The sequence below is a fragment of the Panulirus ornatus genome, chromosome 58 (genome assembly GCF_036320965.1).
Source record: "Panulirus ornatus isolate Po-2019 chromosome 58, ASM3632096v1, whole genome shotgun sequence".
Taxonomy (NCBI): Eukaryota; Metazoa; Arthropoda; class Malacostraca; order Decapoda; family Palinuridae; genus Panulirus; species Panulirus ornatus.
This window is the reverse complement of record NC_092281.1, coordinates 7,150,943-7,173,601: the sequence shown is the minus strand read 5'-3', so window position 1 is coordinate 7,173,601 and position 22,659 is coordinate 7,150,943. Positions and strand designations below refer to the sequence as shown.

Sequence of the window (22,659 nt, the reverse complement as noted above, 5' to 3'; positions counted from 1 at the left end):
TCTCTCTCTCTCTCTCTCTCTCTCTCTACACACACACACGGTTTAAAGGTCTCACTTGCAGTGGGAGACATCGATGTCTGGTGTGGCTAATCTGCGAACGAAAAGTCACCTACAGCCAGGTTGTATCGTCGTCAGGGGACGAAAAAGAGTATAGTCTCGTCGAGAAACTTTTCATTGTAAAATAGTCCATTGTCTCTCTGCTCCTGATTGGAGCGCAGCCTTCAAGCTGCTGGAGCCCCATGAATGCGGGCCGTCATTCCCGTTCGCCGTTTCCCGCCATAGCGAGGTCACGCCATAGACAGATGACCGAGCCTTAGAAGAAAAGTCCTTTTTTGACTCTTTCTTCTGTTCCCTCTCTTGAAAATAATGTAGCCCTTTCAGTCGTCTCCTACGACACGTAGGAGATATGTGGGCAGTGTTCTTTCTTCCCTGTCCCAGGGATAATATATAGGTGCAAATGGATTAATACCAGCTTATCCCGACCGTATTTTTACGTCCTGTCTCAGCCCAGCCCATTGACATCACGTCGACCCCAGTATACCACGTCAATCCTGTTTACTCTATCCCTTACATCCCTAACAATGTCTTCCATATTCAGGCTTCGAACCTACAAAACATCTTTCCCGCCATCCTTCCACGTCCTCCTCTGTTTTCCCCTTGTCGTAGTTACCTCCACCTCGGAGACGTGCACTCTCCTTACCCTCTCCTCGCTCGTCCTCTCCTTATGTCCAAACCATTTCAGCATACCCTCCTCAGCTTTCACATACATACTTCTCTTGATATATATATATATATATATATATATATATATATATATATATATATATATATATATATATATAGAGAGAGAGAGAGAGAGAGAGAGAGAGAGAGAGAGAGAGAGAGAGAGAGAGAGAGAGAGAGTCAAAAACTATATCGCTACACTTGGGTTTGATAGGATTAAAAATGAGCTGTGTTGTTCATCTAGTTTGTTTCGGTATACTTTGAAGGTTTGGTTATTTTTGTTTTTACTTCTCAGACATTACAAAATCCCTTCCTCGTGCCAGGTTCTTGACTTGATTAATTGAAATATCTAAAACTATGTAATGAAACAGGACAGACAAGTACACTTCACTGCTGTGTTGATACTTCAAGCAGTTAAAAAGCTAAGGGGATCAGTTTCCACTTCCAGGTATTATGTAGCTTTCAGGACATTTTCCTCGTGCATGAACGAATAACCATAAATGTTCAAAAGGTACGGATCTACATCAGAAACATCCATACTAACTCAGACTCGAAGTTGCGGCCGTTCCAGTCGTCAACAAACACTTATACACAGGATTGAACGCATAAATAATAGCGAGATTTCCCATGGAACACGAATGAAAGACTAAGATTACACCAGTATTATCTGCCGTGTTTTTATTTTGAAGTGTGACTTTTCGAACTCAGCTAGATATTCGAATATTCTCCAATTGTTGTGTATCTATTTTTTTTTTTTGTACATTAAATATTCAGGTATATTTTACCAGAAAATAAAAGCACAAAGTTTTCAGTATAAGAGAAAGCAGATGATAGGAATATAGAAGTATCCAATAATTCTGCTCTGGGATGTTCCTTTACTTATGTCAGTGCACATATCATTGTGCTCATGTAGGTAGTGTTATCGCTAAACGAGGGGAGTAGCCGTGCCACCAAGGTTTCAAATATCAAAACAAGTGTAGTCATGCCTTCTTCCCTCGACAGTAGGCTACATTGTTGGATGTGACGCTTATCAAGAGATACCAAGCGACAATCAGTGTTGCCTAGTCTGTGGCGGCTGCGCGCCATACAAGCCCACACGGCAGACGACGCTTCTGCCCGGCACTGCCCTGCGTCAGCACCGTCACCACCTACTCCACATAACCGAAGTGTGTCGCCTCACTAGAATAAGTGGCCACCTGAACTCTTAACCTTTACCTCACCTAATGACAAAAGATACGACTTGATTAGCCGTCTTGTGTATGCTGGGTGCAACCCGACACCCTAATGCTGTCTGCTCCTACCCGGCTCATCCGCCAATCTTGTCAATTATGTCAACAAGACGCAGGCGGAGGGGAATGGCAGGCAGCTCCCCGACTGGAGAGTGGCAGTATCTCCTTACCTCCGGACGGACATCGAAATAACACCGCACGGAGACACGCATGGCGGCAACCTGAAACCACGAGCCATCGTTGTTATTTTGATGGTTGAGGGACATACGCTGGTTGCATCACTCATGATGGGTTATGGCGAAGCTGCTTAAAGCCTCCGTCAGGCAGGTGGTGATGCCTGGTAAGAGGAAAATTGCTTACGTGACGAATTGGCATTTTACATATTTATTCACTGTCATATAGGGTCGTTATTTACAAGTTACTGGAAGGAAAATGTCAACTGATAAGTGAATTGCTTATCGGATAATGCCCTAGTTGAATACTGCAGCCAATAGAGAGACGGTTCAGCAACCAACGAACGACTCAACTAACCAGTTACACAGCCAGTCAGCGCGCTCATCAGCCAGCCAAGCGACGGTAGGGACGACCACTTAACATAGCGGTACGACCCTTGAACATGTAGGCACTGCTCCGGCCAGAAGTCACCCTCTGCGAGGCTGTATCGTTTTCAATGGAGGGAAAGAAGTACAGTCTCATTAAGACTCCTGCGAAAGGTGGAGCCCCCATAAAAGGAGTCTGAGCGTTGCATGTTAGCAACAGTAATGATCATAATGATACAAGTTGTAATGATGATAACGAGAGTAATGATAATGATCATTCCAAAATAATGATGATGGATTTTCTTTATCCACTTGTTGGTGGATTATTTGGGTTCTAAGCCCGTCAACCTCACGTTATAGTAACTATCTGATCAAATCTCGAATATCTTTTATGGAGTTGATTGTAAGACCCCGTACGCTCTCACTACGTATATATAGCTCTCGTCTTTTAGTGCACAATATGATTTCTCTAGCATGTACATATACTGCACAATTAGATCGCTGTTAGAAACACTGTACACTTAGATAGCTGTTAGAAGTAGGTTTGTTTCATATTAGGAAGTCTGTCGTGGTGAACGCTACATGTAGATCAGCCGCTCACTACAGGTCAGCAGCAGTACTCTTCAGTTCGCACATAAGTTTATGCGCTGGATGAGATTTTCTCCACTTGTGTCAGTGGAAATACCGGCGATCATGCTTGTTAACGAGTGTCATTCACTAGCGCAGCATTACTGTTTGTTAATTTGCTTCAGTACGTGTCGTAAAGAAAATTAACTTTTTTTTAAGATAACGAGATATATTTGATTATTTAGGATGTATTAACTTGAATTATATGTATATATATATATATATATATATATATATATATATATATATATATATATATATATATATATATATATATATATTTTTTTTTTTTTTTTTTTTTTTTTGCCGCTGTCTCCCGCGTTTGCGAGGTAGCGCAAGAAGCAAGAAACAGACGAAAGAAATGGCCCAACCCACCCCCATACAACATGCATATACATACGTCCACACACGCAAATATACATACCTACACAGCTTTCCATGGTTTACCCCAGACGCTTCACATGCCCTGATTCAGTCCACTGACAGCACGTCAACCCCGGTATACCACATCGATCCAATTCACTCTATTCCTTGCCCTCCTTTATATATATATATATATATATATATATATATATATATATATATATATATATATATATATATATATATATATATAAAGCTCTCTGGGTTTAATCATATGACCATGAATATTTTTGTACAGTATATATCTGTTAATGGTTGTGTACAAGTATATAATCATATCCTCTCATGTATGTACATACAGTTGTGTGTATGTATCCGTATACATTTAGCCTATGTACAGTGTATACTTTTGTGGGAATGTGTGTACATGCGTGTTATGATCGCTGACGTCAGCGAGTTGCTAGTTAGCTCCAGCGCCACTGGAGGGAAGACTAGCCCAGCTTTCTGCCCACCCATTGCCAACATGCGAGTAGGTTTTCTGTCGCGCTTGATGTCTCTCTGTAATTTCTGATTTTACTGTTTACTAGCAATCACGATTCTTTATTATTGGATGGAAACTCAAATGCAGAAAGTTTTGTTGTAATCCGACAATTACATACAAAGATTTATGCCTGGAATCCAAAGGTTGAACAAAAGGATCACAAAAAAAATGAATTTGTTATAGAACCAAATATTGCTTGTTACCTTTTAAGTAATTATTTAAGATACTTTTAAAGCCCATCCATTTTCTTGTAAAGTTACTAATGGCAAAAATAACTTATGATTATAAAACCCTTAAGATTCCTGTTTACTTCGTAATCATCATGGTCCACATTGAAATGCAAAGTGTTTTGTAAACTCCTAATCCCATATTGAAATCCTCTAATCCTTATTGAAACCATCTGACTCAACATTCGGCGCTCTTAAATCAAATTGGGAACTCCCTGAATTCAATATAAGAATCCCTATATCCAATTGGAAACCCTTAAATCCATAATGGAAATGCAAAATCCACAAAGGGAAGAAGGAACCACACAGGGCAAGAATCCCCAGAGAATCCGTCTACTTTCCTTAGATACTCCTCCAGAGAAATCTTGAAAGACTCTCCAGAGAATTCCTCAAGAAAAAATAACCTAATAGTTGACTAGCGGAAACATTGGACCTTTGACCAGGTGATAGGTAAGCTACTGTTTCTCTCTCTCTCTCTCTGAAGGAAAAGAAGAGAGAGAGGGAAGATGAAGGAAGAAGTAAGAGTGAAGGATATTCATTCACTCGTTCATTCACTAAATCAGTCAGCAAGCTAACCATCGGTAGCGTATAAACATTTCCCAAAGTAAAACTTCTTCGTTATCCACAAAATTCATCATAATTATCTCTCCGACTAATCTGCTCCCCACCAAATTATGTCCTTTGATCTGATTATTAATACAGGATAGGTTATTTTTCACCGCCAAATAATTTCGTGTATTACCTAGCCCCTCGCTGCCATCGGCGGCTTATTAGTTCCCTCCAGGCTCGTCCTCTGCGAGCTAAACTTACCGATCCGATGCCTACTTAATTCAAAATGTATTCTCAAATGATGAAGGGAAAATCATTCATCGAGAAAATTCTGAATCCATGTAATTTACTTGCCCTCAATCTCACCTTTCATTTGGCGACATCTAATTTGATATTTTGGTAATGAAAGCGAGTACGACCATGATGGGAATTCGAGTGTCATATATTTTCGCAAACATTCCGAATGCATCGTGTTTGTCAGTTTCTTGGCATTGTTCGACCTGCATGTGGCAATTATCAGTCTGTCGTTATTTCTTTTGCTACAGTTGTACCTCATCAACTGTATTTTCCAAAGTAGAATATTTGATACAAACATATCATACTATAAGATAAAAATGAGGTGATGTATGTAATAACTTCTCAGTGTTTATGTATCAGATCATGTTCATGCCAAGCTGCGGTTGTCGAGCGATGCATTGTGGGAAAAACTGTTAGCCAGAAAATTACAGAAGCCACGAAAATCGTCTCACTTTGACCCCCGACGGCAGATTAAGAGGCAGCGGCAGAAAAGGCGGGAAATTGTGACACGGTTTTCAATCTGCGTGTGTGTCTGCTCCCTGACACGGCGGCTGCCGATATTAAGTCATATTAAACTCCCTGCTTGCTTGCTGATATATATATATATATATATATATATATATATATATATATATATATATATATATATATATATATATATATATATATATACCGGCCTTAAATAAAAGAAAAAGATAAAACCTTCGGTGAGTGTACAGTTGGGTGATGGTATTATGAGGAAATATCTTCCTGATCTAGGGCATTCAATGTCGGACGTTCACAGATTAGAGGGAAGTGACAAAAGAGTGTCACTCGGCGCGTAAAACAGTTTTGGTTGGTGGACTGAGGGTGTTCAGCCATCTGCAACGCTCTTACCGGGATTACATCCCTCTGTGACACGCCGCTCCTCCGTCATCCCGTTTTCTCAACGTTACCGTGACATAAAGGCGTTTTCTGTTGCAATATGAATAAACGACTACAGCCATTATCATGTGAAATCTCATGTAATATCAACACTGAAATAAAGACAAACATGAATTTCTTCCAGATGTAGGAGCGAGTAGATTAAAATCCTGGAAATCAAGAGGGTCACCGGCCCCACTGGTTGGTAACGGTGTGAAAAACTAATGTTTGCGTTTTCGGCGGAATTCCATTTGAAGTTCAGTGAGTCATGAGGAGCGGCACTTAGGGCGTCGAGAGGGGGGAAAAGTAGACCATTTAAGGACCCGGCAAATACAGGCAGTGTTCTGATTTACATCTCTCACACCACGCTCTAATGCCCGGCCTTTTATTACTGGTGATCTGAGGGACTTGCAGGAGCCCTCTGGTGGGATTAATACTGTGAGTGTTAGGGCTGGAGGGTGGCTCTCCACACGGCCATAATTAAGGGATAATTGTGAATGGAGATTAAGCTCCTACGTTTGGTTGGGGAGGCAGAGAATAATGGCTCCGAATCCTGGAGAAATCTTGGCTAGGATATCAGCATTTAAAACTAACATCTGGCACGAGTTCCCTCTTGGTATTTTGTCGAGAGAAATTAATTTACAGTCGTTATGTATAAATTACATCAGGTGGGTGTCATTAGATATTTATCTAATAACAAATTGGATAAGCTGATGATGGTGTCGCGATGGAACACAAAGGCTTATCCTTATGGACGGCATTATACCTTACTATGTAATAGATAAGATTATAGCCTAAAAAGATAAGCTTGCCACAACATTTTCATCTCATTTTCAAAATCAATTTTTCTTGTTTGTACTTATAAGAAAAGTGATTCAACTCTTATTGAAGGAATGTATTACTTTCACTATGATAACGAAGCCGTATTTCGCAACGTGTATCAGTTCCACTATTTAAAAAAAAATTCATTTGTAAGAATAGACTGTGGTTCTTGTCATAAATCTTCTGATATTGTTTATACACTATTGATAATAAGGTAGTAATACCTTGAGGTTACAGAATATATCTATCAGCTCTACGAAAGAAATATAGATTCCACTGAATGTCGCCGCCTGAAACAGCAACAATAAACAGATGACGCGAACTCTTCATAAAATAATCGGGATCTAATTAAGAATATTTGAGATACGCTGAAGATCAGACATACAGCGAAAAATATTTGTAATTTTGTTGAGAATAAGACGTAGTGAAGCATATTTGAAATATAGGATAGAATACAGACATTGGCAAAGAGGTTATAATGGAAAGGATGACCAGTAGCTGTGTACGTACAGGGAAGGGAGAAACATATGGGAACTTGGACTTAATTATTCATTTTATTATACAGTTTGGAAATACAGGTCTGTCACGTGAGCTGGGCACAGTAAGCCACTGAATGTCTGATGGCCTCGCTGTTTCCTCGAAGCGGCAAAGTTGTGGGATTATCTTCCTTCTTCCCGTAACCCTTACTCATGATACCTTGGCCTCAAAATACCCGAAAAGCTACAAATGAATTTTGCATTATTTTTCTGATTTAATGTTTCTATTTTCATCCGAAAATGGTCATGATTAGGCCATGTATTTCTCTGTGCCATTTAGGATATCATAATGATAATAATATAAAAAAAAATAGAATATTGCAGGAATGCTAACGAGTTAAGAAGCAGAACACAAGGGCCTTCGGTAGGTACCTGTGAAACGAGTTCAAGATATCAAACGTCAGGTCAAGGACCAGGCTATCATACCCATAAGGGTCGTAAGCCCCGTCTTGTTCAAGGGTCGTACGTCCCATTGTCCTCTGGGGTCATACTTGATAGGCTACGGACTGGGATCTGAGTTAATGGATTATTTGTCTGTGTAAAATATTCCCCAGGTCCACACCAAGCATGGCCTCTTGTCAACGACACTCCGTCCTATGGTATAACATGACCGGCCAAGGTTGGGTGTGTGTGTGAGTGCTTTGTGGTGGTTAGGTGTGCGTGTTGTTGATTATTTTCCTGCGGTTGGTTGGTTATTTGGGCTCTAGGTTAATGCCAAGCTTCATGAAATATCGACATAGTTAAGATTTTTCTATTATACCCTCGACCCAAAGGACAAGATACTGGTTTGTGGTTCACAAGATTCCAAGGTGCCGAAATTGACGTGGCTGCGGGAGATGCGACGGTCTGGGAAGGTGAGTGGGAGCTGGGGGTGTGAAATACGAGGGTGTCTCCCGCATAATGCGTGAGACCAGACGTCTCTATTAGAAAGCGACTGGTCCTTAAAGTTCAGCATGATGCATGTAATTCATGAAATGCAAGGCAGACATGTTGATGTGAAGATGATGAGTTCTACAAGTCTGCCAGGATGATATTCATGGGAGTTCAAGAGGTTCAGAAGAACGCGTATGTGATGGTACTGTAGATGGTAGTGTGGGGGGAGGAAGGCGAGCCAGCAGCCGCCTGCATATTAGTCTGTGCAGGGCTGATGGGCTGGCCAGCCCCACAGTTGCTAAACAGGAGATAAGCTGAGATTTGTGTACATAAAACTAAGGCAAGGCTCTATATGGGGGATGTAGGGTGACCAGGTGGAGGAAGGTTGTGAGACGGTGAAAGAAGGAAGGAATGGAGGGATGAGGGAAGGAAATGAAGTGAAGGAAGGGGACAAAAAGGGTTGAGGAAAGTACGTGGAGAAGACAGATAACAAAGGACCTGATATATTCTGTGACGAGGTTAGCTGAATTTGGCCATAGTAGACTAAACGACAAATATATGCAGATGAAGTCAGTGAAGCAGAAAGCTCCTTCCTACTCACCACTGTATATGGAGTGAGGATAGTAAAGTAGAAGATTCTCCCCACCCACCACTATATAGATGGAGACAGGATAGTAAAGCAGAAAGCTCCTCTTCAGCCCCCACTATAGATGGAGGCATGATAGTAAAGTAGAAGGCCTCCACATCCACCGATATAGATGGAGACAGGATAGTAAAGTAGAAGGCTCATCTCCAACCAATACTCCCTCCGGCACATCAGCCAAGAGTACAACAGATTGGCACAGCATGTAGAGAGAGTATGTTGACAAACAAAATGCATAAGAATTTTGATTGGAAAAATCATTTAAACGCAAATTGTCGTCTGCAAAGAAAAATTACCGAAAAACGTGCATGTTATATTGTCATTCTCGATCAGTTATTTTTCACCGATTGATATTTGATATTTTGTTGCCGAGTTTTGAATATCATGATAGCGCGAACAGGTGAAACAAGGGAATAAAAAGGTAAAGAAAAGGGATAAAGGAGTGAAAGAAAGATCTTGATGCAGATGACAGAGGTTCGATGGAGCGGTTACGGCTCCATATTCAAATCAGTCACAAGGCATCGTATGTGTAATTAGTATAGTGCAGTATAGATAATGTACACAGGTTGAAGAGGATCAGGAGGGTGAAGAATGGACAAATGACTAGACACGCAGCATTGTTTTATCATTCTGATAACTTACTCATATTTTCCATAGAAGTGTCTGGTTCCATTCTGTAAATACATTATTCACTGAATCCGTACCTGAGAAATATTTAGAAATTCCACATAACATTATTGGTGATTTAATTGAAAAATGTCACAGGAAGTTCATATATATATTTTCTGTAACCTGTGAGCTTTTTCCTATGAATTATCGATCTTAATGAAAAGATGAAGCACAAAGAAGAGGAGAGTTCGCCTTACCAAACTAAATGTTTTCACGAGATGAGCCGTTGCTGTTGATGCTAATTCTGAGGATAATAATATTGCTACTAATAATAATGTAGAGTCACAGCTGTAGAAAGATAATCAAGACAGAATCACATCCTAATAGTGATGATATTATCATTATCACATAGAGTAGGGAGCTTCGAAAAAGTGTGTGTGTGTGTGTGTGTGTGTGTGTGTGTTGGGGTGGGGGTGGAGGGGGGAACTCACTTGAGCAAATGCTGAAGGCGACGATGCAGCCCACTGCAGTTCTGTACAAGTGAGTCTAAACAAAATGAGGGCTGAGGCCCCCCCCCCTCCACCCCAACTTTTCAAAGTGGGGGGAGGGGGCTGAGGCCACCACCCGTGCCGCCGCCACTGTACTGTACAGAATACTAACATATTATCGGCATAACAAACATCAACAGGTAACCATCTCAAGATGCAAAAGACTAAATATTCATAACGAAAGCAGGGGAGTGGGAAATGGCGCACAAATTACTTCGGGAACATGTGGCGTCTATTGATGTGAAAGGAAGTAGAAAACGGGATTTTTGTGGCCATCCCCATATAAGACGGGTAAGAGTAGCTCTCCATTAACATCTCCAGAGACCGTTTAACGCCCTAAGAAACCCCGCTGGCCGGACACTTTGTGATTCATAAGGAAGCGATGTGGTGTCTCCGTTGCAGGTCAAATCATCCAGATTTTTTCTGATTTATCTTCTGCATCCTTTTCTATTCCACGTTTGTCAGAGATATTGGTTTGTACGCATATGCACTTTACTCATCAACTTGGGCATGTCTGGTTAAGAAAGATGGACTGGTTTTGATTGAAAGCATATACGGGTGGATAGATAAGCATATATATATATATATATATATATATATATATATATATATATATATATATATATATATATATATATATATATATATTTTTTTTTTTTTTTTTTTTTTCAAACTATTCGCCATTTCCCGCATTAGCGAGGTAGCGTTAAGAACAGAGGACTGGGCCTTTTTCGGAATATCCTCACCTGGCCCCCTCTGTTCCTTCTTTTGGAAAATTAAAAAAAAACGAGAGGGGAGGATTTCCAGCCCCCCGCTCCCTCCCCTTTTAGTCGCCTTCTACGACACGCAGGGAATACGTGGGAAGTATTCTTAATCCCCTATCCCCAGGGATAATATATATATATATATATATATATATATATATATATATATATATATATATATATATATAGCAGACAAGGTAGCTCCGTTGTTTTGAACACTGAACACCGGAGCTGCAGTGCCATTCCCTTCCCCTCAACGCCTTACAGATCTCAAACAATGGGGACATTCTGATATACATACACATATACAATTGGCAGGTGTTACATCAAACTTTCATCAAAAGAGGACAAACACACACAAGTGCTCCCTGACATACGTCCGAGTTCCGCTCTGACCTACCGGTCGGATCTAGAAATGGACGGAAGTCATATATCAGCATATACATACATACATATATCAGCATATACATACACAGACATATACATATATACACATGTACATATTCATACTTGCTTGCCTTCATCCATTCCTGGCGATACCCCTCCCAACAGGAAACTGCATTGCTGCCCCTGCTTAAGCGAGGTAGCGCCAGGATAGGAGACAAAAAAGCCACATTCGTTCACACTCAGTATCTAGCTGTCATGTGTAATGCACTGAAACCACAGCTCCCTATCTACATCCAGGTCCTATAGGCCTTTCCATGGTTTAGCCCAGACGTTTCACAAGCCCTGGTTCAATGCATTGACAGCACGTTGACTTCGGTATCTCACATCGTTCTAATTCACCCTTCCTTTCACGCTTCTCACCCTCCTGTATGTTCAAGCCCTTAATGCTCAAAATCTTTTTCACTCCATCCTTCCATCTCCAATTTGGTCTCCAGGTTCTCCTTGTTTCCTCCACCTCTGATACATATATCCTCTTTGTCAGTCTCTCCTCACTCATTCTCTCCATATGTCCAAACCATTTCAACACCCCCTCTTCTGCTCTCTCAACCACATCTCTCTCACCCTTTCATTACTTAATCAAACCTTCTCACACCACATATTGTCCTCAAACCTTTCGTTTCCAACACATCCACCCTCCTCCTTAAAACCCTATCTATAGCCCTTGCCTTGCAACCATATAATATTGTTGAAACTACTGTTCCTCCTTCAAACATACCCCTTTTTGCTCTTCAAGATAATGTGTTCTCCTTCCACACATTCTTCATTGCTCCCAGAGCCTTCAGCCCCTCCCTCACCCTGTGACTCGCTTCCACTTCCATGGTTCCATTCACTGCCAAGTCCACTCCCAGATAACTAAAACATTTCACTTCCTCCAGTTTTTCTCCATTCAAACTTACCTCCCAATAATAACCTTGCTCTTATTCACATTTACCCTCAACTTTCTCCTTTCACACACTTTTCCAAACTCAGTCACCAACTTCTGCAGTTCTCACTCAAATCAGCCACTAGATCTGTATCATTGGCGAACAACAACTGACTCCCTTCCTAGGCCCTCTCATCCCAACAGACTGCATACTCACCCTTCTCTCCAAAACTCTTTTGCATTTACCTCACTAACCACCCCATCCATAAACAAATTAAATGTCCATGGAGACGTCACACATTCCCGGCCGCAGACCAACATTCACTGGGAACCAGTCACTCTCCTCTCTTCCTACTTGTACACATGCCTTAAATCCATGGTAAAAATTTTTCATTGCTTCTAGCAACTTACCTCCTACGCCATATACTTCTAAGACCTTTCACAGCATCTCTATCAACCCTATTATAAGCCTTCTCCAGATCCATAAATGCTACATACAGATCCATTTGCTTTCCAAAGTTTTTCTCACACATTCTTCAATGCAAACATCTGATCCACATATCCTCTACTTCTTTGTCTACCATGCACTGTTTTACTTCAATATTTGTATGACTCCTTTTTTTTTTGGCACAAATCTAGTCATCACAGTTCCAGCAATCCAAATGTAGTCCTTATCCACTGCAAACTATTGGTTACTGACAATTCTTTTTCAATTCATTACCCTTTGATGGAAGGGATTGTCTTGTAGATTTCCATTTTTGTTGTTATGATCAAGACCTCATTGAACCAAAACCCTTGTTAGATGGGATACGAACTTGAAATGAAACAAACCAATATTTCGTTACAGAATAATGATTTTGTCATAAAATATCACATTTTTTCTTATACCTTGCACATACAAAACAACAATATATTTATCTTTTCTTTTATTATACTTAACCACTGTCTCCAGCATCAGCGAGGTAGAGCAAGGGAACAGACGAGGAATGGCCGAACCTACCCACATACACATATATATACATAAACGCCCACATACGCACATATACATTTCAATGTATACATACATATACATATATACACATGTACATATCCATACGTGTTGCCTTCATCCATTCCCATCACCAGCCCGCCACACACGAAATAGCATCCACCCCCCCCCCTTCATTGAGGCAGTGCCAGGAACACACAAAAAGGCCACATTCATCACACTCAGTCTCTAGTTGTCATGTGTAATGCACCGAAACCACAGCTCCCTTGCCACATCCAGGCAGCACAGACCTTTCCATGGTTTAACCCAGATGCTTCACATGACCTGGTACAATCCATTGACAGCATGTTGACCCCAGTATACCACATCATTCCAATTCGCTCTATTCCTTGCACACCTTTCACCGTCCTGTATGTTCAGTCCCCAATCACTAAAAATCTTTTTCACTCCATCCCTCCACCTCCAATTTGGTCTCCCACTTCTTGTTCCCTCCACCTTTGACACATACATCCTCTTGGTCAATCTTTCCTCACTCATTCTCTTCATGTGTCCAAACCATTTCAACACGCCCTCTTCTGCTCTCTCAACCACACTCTTTTTATTTCCACACATCTCCCTTACCCTTTCATTACTTACTCAATCAAACATGTCCATATGTTCACATGGAGTGAACAAGATTTTGAGCGATCAGGGCCTGAACATACAAGAGGGTGAAAGGCATGCAAGGAATACAGAGAATTGGAACGATGTGGTATACCGGGATCGACGTGCTGTCAATGGATTGAACCAAGGCAAGTGAAGTGTCTGGGGTAAACCATGGAAAGTTTTGTAGGGCCTGGATGTGGAAACAACAAATGTGGCCTTTGTTGTTTTTTCCTAGCACTACTCGCACACATGTGGGGGAGGGGGTGCCATTTCACGTGTGGTGGGGTGGCAGCAGGAATGGATGAAGGCAGCATGTATGAATATGTATATGTGTATATATGTATATACCTGTGTATGTATATGTATGTATACGTTGAAATGTATAGGTATGTATATGTGCATGTGTGGGCATTTATGTATATACATGTGTATGTGGGTGGGTTGGGCCATTCTTTCGTCTGTTTCCTTGTACTACCTTGCTAACATGGGAGACAGCGACAAAGTATAAAAAAAAATATATATTTTATTTATTTATTTATTTTTGCTTTGTCGCTGTCTCCCGCGTTAGCGAGGTAGCACAAGGAAACAAACGGAAGAATGGCCCAACCCTACCACATACACATGTATATACATACACATCCACACATGCAAATATACATACCTATACATCTCAACGTATACAAATATATGCACACACAGACATATACATATATACACATGCACGTAATTCATACAGTCTGCCTTTATTCATTCCCATCGCCACCTCGCCACACAATACATTCAATTACAGGCCTTCAATTTATTTTTTTTAATTTCCTTTCTAAACATTCTTCAGTATCAGTGTTATCCAGCTTGAATCTATTAGCCTTTAATACAAGCATGGATCAGTAACTTATCTCAATACCCCCTTCCTGCTTAAGTTATCGGATAAACAGTAGGCTCGTGGAAAAAAGACTAGATATTAAAAGATAAATGCTTTCTTACAGATTTGTGACGCTTGTATATCATAAAAGTTCATTCGTGTGGAGGAAAATTATAATAAAACATCCTAAGATTCATGATACAGGCAACAAATACAGCATCTGGCATGCAATAGTACACTGGTGATAATCATCCCAACTCTCAAGTATTTCATCATTACTAAGTCACTCCAGTGAACAGAAAAACTTAATAACCTGTTTAACATATTTGCATAACAAATACTACTTAAAGATTATCATCATATAAGCATGACTCTTTGAAAATACTGTATTATGAATTACTGAAACTCATCATTAATTATGAAAAACATTGGGCACCCGCAGGCAAAAAATTAGAGGACGGAGGGCATGTTCCTTTATCATGCATTATTAGTATTGACTTTTTTTTTTTACCATGATATGAAAATAATGAAATTCACTTATCATGAATTATGCTATCAGTTTGTAGGGAATTATTTCAGTATTCATGGAAAATGACAATACACACAGTACCTTACCATACCTTCCCTTCCCGGATCCCTATTCTATGGGGGATCTGCAGTGCTAAAGAAGTTGGCCACATCCATCAGCTGGGACCACAAGTCAAAAAGTTTGGTAATGTTATATGTGTCTTTGTGAGGGAAGCACCAGACGGTTGAAGATAAACTGTTCTTGTTTCAGAACAATATATTGGGCTTCTTGGTTCCTGTGATATGATGAATCGGTATTTGTAGTCCTGGAAAGCTAGGTGCGTCCATGACATTAACAAAGAAGGGTAACTCTTACATACGTCTGGGGATTGTGATTTCAGTTGGTTGTATCTTTGCTGGAGTGTTGTGTAAAACTGGGTTGGGATGATTGTTGTTTAATCCTTGTTGCATAATCATGGTGTGTACATGATTTGCAGTGCTATGTTGGGAAGGGGGGTTCTGTAGATATAGGTTGCTGAAATGTGAAGTAGGGACAAGATTTATATTTCTACTTGGTTGGTGGTTGATTATCAAGAGGTTTGATTGGATGGATCTTGTGGAGTTGTAAAACTGAATGCCATGCATATTGAAGTGCAACCATATTATAAGCATTTCTGCTTCACTGTGGTGCTGATGACTGTTCTGGGTGCTCTGTGTTGTGTAGTTTGCAGATTACTTACATTTGATTTTGACAGGATGGATGACAGGCAATGCTTAGTTTAGGGTGAAGAGGATGCTTTGTTTGTAAAGGATTCAAGGGATTATTTTATCGAAATCTGGTACCACTAAGTGTTCTCCAAGTGTTTTATTGGGTCCTGGCCTTTGTGTTGAATTTTGTGATGTGGGTTGTGATTGTTTTGTCTGTCATAAGTGATATCCACAAGATGAATGGGGTTTTGTTAAGTGGGAGTGGTTTTCCATTCACTGTGATGTGAGGGTGCATGCTGATTCAGTTCTGTGAGAGGTTAAGACATTAGTGATGGATTTCTGTTGGGAGTAGACATTCTGTTTTATGTGAGCCAGGGATCTAGTTGTATGATGTAGTGTTGCATGTTTGTTGTTGCTTGAGCAGTTTCAGGGGGCATATGAGGAAACTTTCAGAGTGTGATCTTACAAGGATTGATAAGGTATATCGGAAGAAATTTGAAGTGTGCTGATGATACTTCTTTATGAGAACTTCATTTGCAGATCTTTAAGATTTTAGAGGTGAAGCCTTTGTTAATCACTCTGCATGGGAGGCCAACTATGAAGCTGGCTAACCATTTTCTGTCTTCATTGTGTAAGATGATGTCAGGTATTTTTTGTAAGATATGTAAGTGGATGGTGTTGAATGCCCTGTTGATGTGTGTCCACTAGTACTATGCAGGAGGGGGTTTGAGGTTCGTTGAAACCATCCAGGATGCATTGTGTAAGATTTGTGTGCAGTGTGGTATTAGATTTATTAGGTCTACAGTAATGTTGTGAGGGTGAGAGTGGGATAATCTAGTTGACACCGTAAAGGACAACGTTTTCAGGATGTCTGGATACAGATGATAGCAGTAATATTGGGGGGATTATGAGGAAGGGGAGTTAGATGGTTCAGAGAGTTTATGGATAGGTACTTATTGACAGATTTCCACATGTGTGGAATTATTATGTGTAACCAAGAGTGGTTTAAGATATATATAAGTGCTTGAATGGCACTGGGCTCAAGTGTTTTAAGGATAAGTTTTATAATTTGTCAGGGCCTGTTGCATGAGAGTTCTTTGAAGTTTTATTTGAGTTGCAAGTGTAACTGGGAGTCAAGTGTGGTAGAGCAGTTGTTTCGAGTAAATCACAGGTTTTTCATGCGTCTGGATAAGATGTCTATCTTAAAATTTCTCTGCTTTTAAATGTCTATGCCTTTGAGATGCGTTAAGACTAAAAACAATCCTTTCATCAACCTTGATCTCTTTAACAATATCTCACAAAATACAACAAATGAATTTACACCCTATGTGAAAATAATAATCATCTATTTATATTAGAGTATATACAAGAAAAAATATCTTTAATCTATTAGGGCTTTTCTAATATTCATTTAGCCTTAATAAAAAAAGGTTGACTTCATACACAGTTCTTGATGCTACATGCCACGAGCATCAGCAGTGCCTTCAGGAACCTTCACTGTAGTCCCATTCAACTTCTTCGTTAAACACACCTGACAACCCAAACGTGACCTGGAGAGAGGTACATGATTTTGAATCATTAACTGTGATATAGTCCTCAGAGTAGAATAATTATAAATGTAAATATGCCAGAGACATTTGAATAACTTACAAAGACTGAAAAGCGAATAAACACTACTGAGGTAACTGGTATGTACATGCTACTGGAATATCTATAGAGTGTAAGTGACAGAATAACTTGTGTCACCCACAAAGACTGGAAGGCAAATAGAAATATCAGATGCAACTGATGTAAACAACAGTGACTTTACAGATAAATTCTAAAAAATGTTTTTTTTTTAAAGTTAAGATGGTATGAGAAAATACCTACATGATAATACATTAAATACATGTGATGAACACTTCTAGTCTCCTTTGTTTACACAAAATCAACATGCTGAATTCATACGATTCTGATCTTTTCTTTACTACCCAAAACTTACTTTTACTGGAATAGGGTTCACATTTATGCAGCTGAGCATACATTTGACAATAAGAGACATTTATTTTCCAACAGTTTATGCAGCCAAACTTTTGCACAAATTGATGTAACCAATCAGAGAATACCCAGCTACTACTGGATCACTCTATGGCTGGTACAAGGTAAGAGCAGCATGTTTTAGAGGCAAACACAGGGAACAAACAACATAGTCATGGGGGAGATGGAACAATGAAAATAAAAGTTAATACAATACAAAAGATTCATCAAGAGGAGGACTGGCATTGGCTGATCACGTAACCCTTAATTCACAATGGAAGAATGCATTCACTCATGCTGAATACATTTATACCAACCTCTTTCAGGAACTTGACCATTGGTATCAATGAGGGAGACCAGTATTTTCTGTATTCTCCACTTTCTTATGCACTGATCTAAGCTTCTAGAACTTCTTTCCTTGCCTTCTACATTTCTTTCTCTCAATCATTTTTTCAATAATTCATTCCTTAGCAAAAGCATATTTACTCTTAGTAATGAGATAATTGTAAGGCTGACTACAACTGAAGCTTTCCTTTAGACATAAATATAACATATCACATTGATTACATACACAATGTGTACAGGTCATTGTAAACAATGCTATGTCTGTTTGTCTGTAGACACATTCTTGTTATCATCATAACTTAAGAATTCATGACAGAAATTTCATACTTACACCGTGCATATCGCCTGTTGAAGTTACAAACTCATCCGATTAGGGGGACATAACAGCATAAATTTGTACATTAACTAGGAAAGTTTTTCAGTTTTTCTCGGTGCTGTAACTCAGGAATGCTGAATGATGAGAGCTTTCATAAATTAATTGGCTCTTTAGTGTTCCTTCCATGCCTTAAATCTAACCTGAGTTTGGGTATTATGCAATAAAGTGCCTCTTGTTATGTTCTGGATATGTAATGCTGTATAAAATATACAGCGTCATAATCATGTTATAGTTGAGATTGGGATATGAAATAAATACCCTGTATTCAACAAATCATTTTTTTCTAATAACTATTGTACTCTACTATAATTTCTGGATTCATCTAAGTAAACCAGCATATGCTGGCTGACCAAGAAGTATCAGGACATTTTTGTCTTTTCCATCCGAAGATCCAAATGATCTGCATCTAGATAACCAGGACTTCACTGTATAGCAGAAAAATAACAGTTAAATTTCTAACAGCTATACAAATCACCCTGTTAAGGTTACAATAAATTCAAACCATAATACATATGCTCATGTTTTTTACATCCATCAAAATCCAAAATCCTAACACTGCTTGGTCCCAATGATTACTTATTCTCAAGTCTTGATCTGAATTGTCAAATGACCCGTACAAAAAAAAAGAGCATTTTAGGGGACCTTCCTGCCCAAAAGGAGCTCACCTTACCCTACTCCTACGTGGAACAAAGTCTCACAGCAGAAGTTCGTCACTGAGTTTGAAAGAATGTGTGAAATGACCAAGTTGGGGTAAATATTAATAAAAGCAAGGTTATTAGGTTTAGCAGTGGAGAGAGAGAGAAAGGCTAATTGGAGTGTGAATTAGAATGGAGAAATCTTAGAGACGTGAGGTGTTTCATATATCTGGAAGTTGACAAGGCAGCAAGTGGCATCATGGGAATGGAAGGGAGTCATAGGGTGGGGAGGGGGAAAAAGGTCGTGGGAGCAATGCGGAATGTATGGAAAGAAAGGTTGCTAAGTAGGAGTGCAAAGATGGGCATGTTTGAATAAATAGTTAGTTTCAGCAGTGTTGTATGAATGTGTGGTATGGGCTTTGGATAAGAATGTACAGAAGAGAATGAATGTACTGGGAAAAAAGTGCTTGAAGACAGTATGTGGTGTGGGGAGGGTCGATTCAGTAAAGTAGGAGGGAAGTTTGGTAATAAAAAGAGTATAATTGAGAGAGCTGAAGAGGGTGTAACAAAATGCTTAAACACATGGAGAAAATGGGTGAGGAGAGGTCAGAAGTGGAGGTGACCTGAGAGGGCAAGGACAAAATTGGACAAGGAGTGATGGAGTGAAAAAGGTTTAGAAAGCACAAGGGTAGAAGGCGTGTACAAGGTAGAGTGAGTTGGTCTACAGGGTTGATGTGCTGTAAATGGACAGGACCAAGGCATACGAAGAAGTCAGACAAAACCATAGAAAGGTCTGCAGGGTCTCGTTATGGATTGGGAGCTATGGTTTCAGTGCATTACACATACCAGCTACTTCACTAATGGGAAACTGTGAATGTATGAGAAATCATTTCATGTGAAAAGGGTTGATTGAATGAGAATAAGGTAAGGGAGAGGTGTAGTAGTAGGAGGAGTATGTATGACATAGCTGGAGCTGGAGAATGTGCTGATATGGTGTGGCCATATGGAAAGGTTGAGTGAAGAGAGGATGACTGAGAGGGTTTGCATGCCAGAAAGGGAGGAAACAGGGAAAAGGGGGGAACCATGTTTCAAAGATTCAGGGCCTAAATATGCAGGATGATGTGAGGCATACAAGGAATAAAGTGAAAAGGAGCAATAGCTTTACAGGGGATGATGTGCTTAAAGTGGGCTAAACTAGGGTATATAAAGCAGTTGAGGGAAACCAAGGAAAACTCTGTGGGGCTTGATTTGGCCACATCTACCCCAGCTGCACACATAGGTTGTGCAGCTGGGAGGCTGGCTGCTATACCTTCAACCATCATTGCAGTACGCGTGTCAGCAGATCATCCGCCTAGTTGTTAATAGAAGTCATGAGAGTAGGCAACATTTGAAGGCTATACACTCTAACCAGCGACAGCACTATTCCCACTTTCCTCCAGAGGAGCATTTCACTTGCTGCCTTGGTCTTAAGCCTATTTCTTCCCAAAAGGGCATCAGAAATCCAGCAGTGCACAGTCAGAGTGTCAGTCAGTGATTCGACTTTCCTCATCCACCAGGCCAGTGTGAGGTTCAACGCTTTGATGACTTCGTTGAGCTCAGCTATGTTGATGTGACCGGATAAGTCTTTGCACAGACAGCTAATGTCTTTGATGGTGCGTCTGTTGTCTTCAAGTGTGACACCAAGCACTAGAGAACTTAAAGATCTCCTTCAGACAAGGCTTGCAGACCTGTTGCCTCTTGAGAATGCCCTTGAAAACTCCTTTCTGTCTTTTTTTCTCAGGCCTGGTTTAAGATTTATTTCTCCAGTCCTTCCTTCCATAAACTGGTTGCCTTTTTTCACCACAACCCAGTGGAAGCTTTCATGCATTAGTCTTTTACAATATCGTTACAGGTTTATAATAACAAATCTCAGTTTAAATCTGTTACATCTAAATGTAGATTTTTCTCTCAGTTTGGGAAGTTTTCATCAAGAGAGTTTCATCCTTGCCTACTTGTATCTCTTAGAAACCTTTGGTCTTCACCAAGTTTGCTGAAGAAACAGTATATTTGCACACCCTGTTCCCATGACCTTTTCCAGTTGTGATTATAGTATATGTCTCAAGAACTTGATCTGATAGCAGATATTAAACAATTTGGACTGATACAAAAAGATTAGAAAATGCCCTATGCAAAGGTGACATGTATATCATTAAGTGTTCTTTATTCTTGTATGTGGATTTCTGACATTATTTGGTTTGACTTGAGCTTTATGTTGGAGCAAAGTTGTGAGAAATCGGTCTGTACCTTACCCTACTCAGGTTCTTTCACTGGAGGAAATCTGGTAAGTTGTTTTGCACCCTTCTACCTTTCTCAGAAGGGTTCCATAGTTTTTGATGTTTTGGATACACTCTGTGTATCATGAAATAACCCCTAAAGAAAAATGTGATTTCTGACACATTAATACCATTAACTCTAAGATTCTGAAACAGTAACCACATAATTGACAATGATTCTTTAAATGTATTACATGTATCCTAAATCAAAAGGCAGTTGTTTCAGTAGAACCTTTTTACAAAAATTTTTCATGGTTATATCATATGAAACTTTCAATACTGTCCAAGGCAGAATGGATGTTGTGCTATATTTATGGACACTTCTTATTGATCTGTGACATCAAGATACCTTTTCATTACCACACTTAAGAGTGGGAAATTCAAACATATAGATTTGATATTAGTTGTATAAAAAATTTTTCAGCAGTGGCATTTTTACATGTATGGTGATGTCCGAGAACCAAATGAATTTACCCCATAGCCCAGTCAATTTTCATCTTTATATATAAATCATCTTCGGTTAAAATGATACTAATACACAATGAAAATTGCTGTATTTATACAGTCAGGATACACTAGATTATTATTCAAAATTTTAACATGGAGAAATCATCTGTTCAATCAAAATGAAAAATTCTCCCTAACTACTACGATAAATATAAAAAGAAGAGATCTCTAAGAAAACTAGCAACTTTAAGTAAGTACATATTAGGTATAGTTAAAGTCCTGATCTCATTAAACTCAGAACAACTTTTGTGTCCTGAAAATAAAAGTCTCTTTCCCTTGTTTTAACATGGCTAAAGTAAGGGCAGGGTTAGGTCAGGAGAATTTAGAGATCAGGCCAGCTACAACACTCTAACTATACTTGAGGTGCTAAGTAACATATGAAAGTATTGTAGTCTTCCTTGGTTCACAATGTCAAAGAATTCAATGATGAGGATCATATCAAAATCACCTGACATTCAAAAAACAAAACATAAAATGCTCTCTACAGGCAGTGATATATTACATTCCCTGATATAGGCATACAGTTTACCTTCAGTAGTTAAAGGTTAATACTCATATGGTAGTCCAAAGTTGTACATACATACATCTAACTTTTTCCGATGTAAGAATCTTTTGTTGATGTAACCAGTAAAAGTTTTACGCTATTACAATGGGTA

The 22,659-nt window shown here is 39.6% G+C and overlaps 1 protein-coding gene across 1 annotated transcript in view; it reads right to left on the bottom strand.

The window, feature by feature from the left end:
* Positions 1-12,938: 12,938 nt before the first annotated feature.
* The window catches only part of LOC139766913 (adrenodoxin-like), a 33,696-nt gene continuing 23,975 nt past the window's right edge, over positions 12,939-22,659 (bottom strand). The window contains exon 4 of the mRNA XM_071695947.1: positions 12,939-17,362. Coding sequence (XP_071552048.1) covers positions 17,269-17,362 — 94 coding nt within the window. The 3' untranslated portion in view covers positions 12,939-17,268. The remainder of the gene's footprint in view (positions 17,363-22,659) is intronic.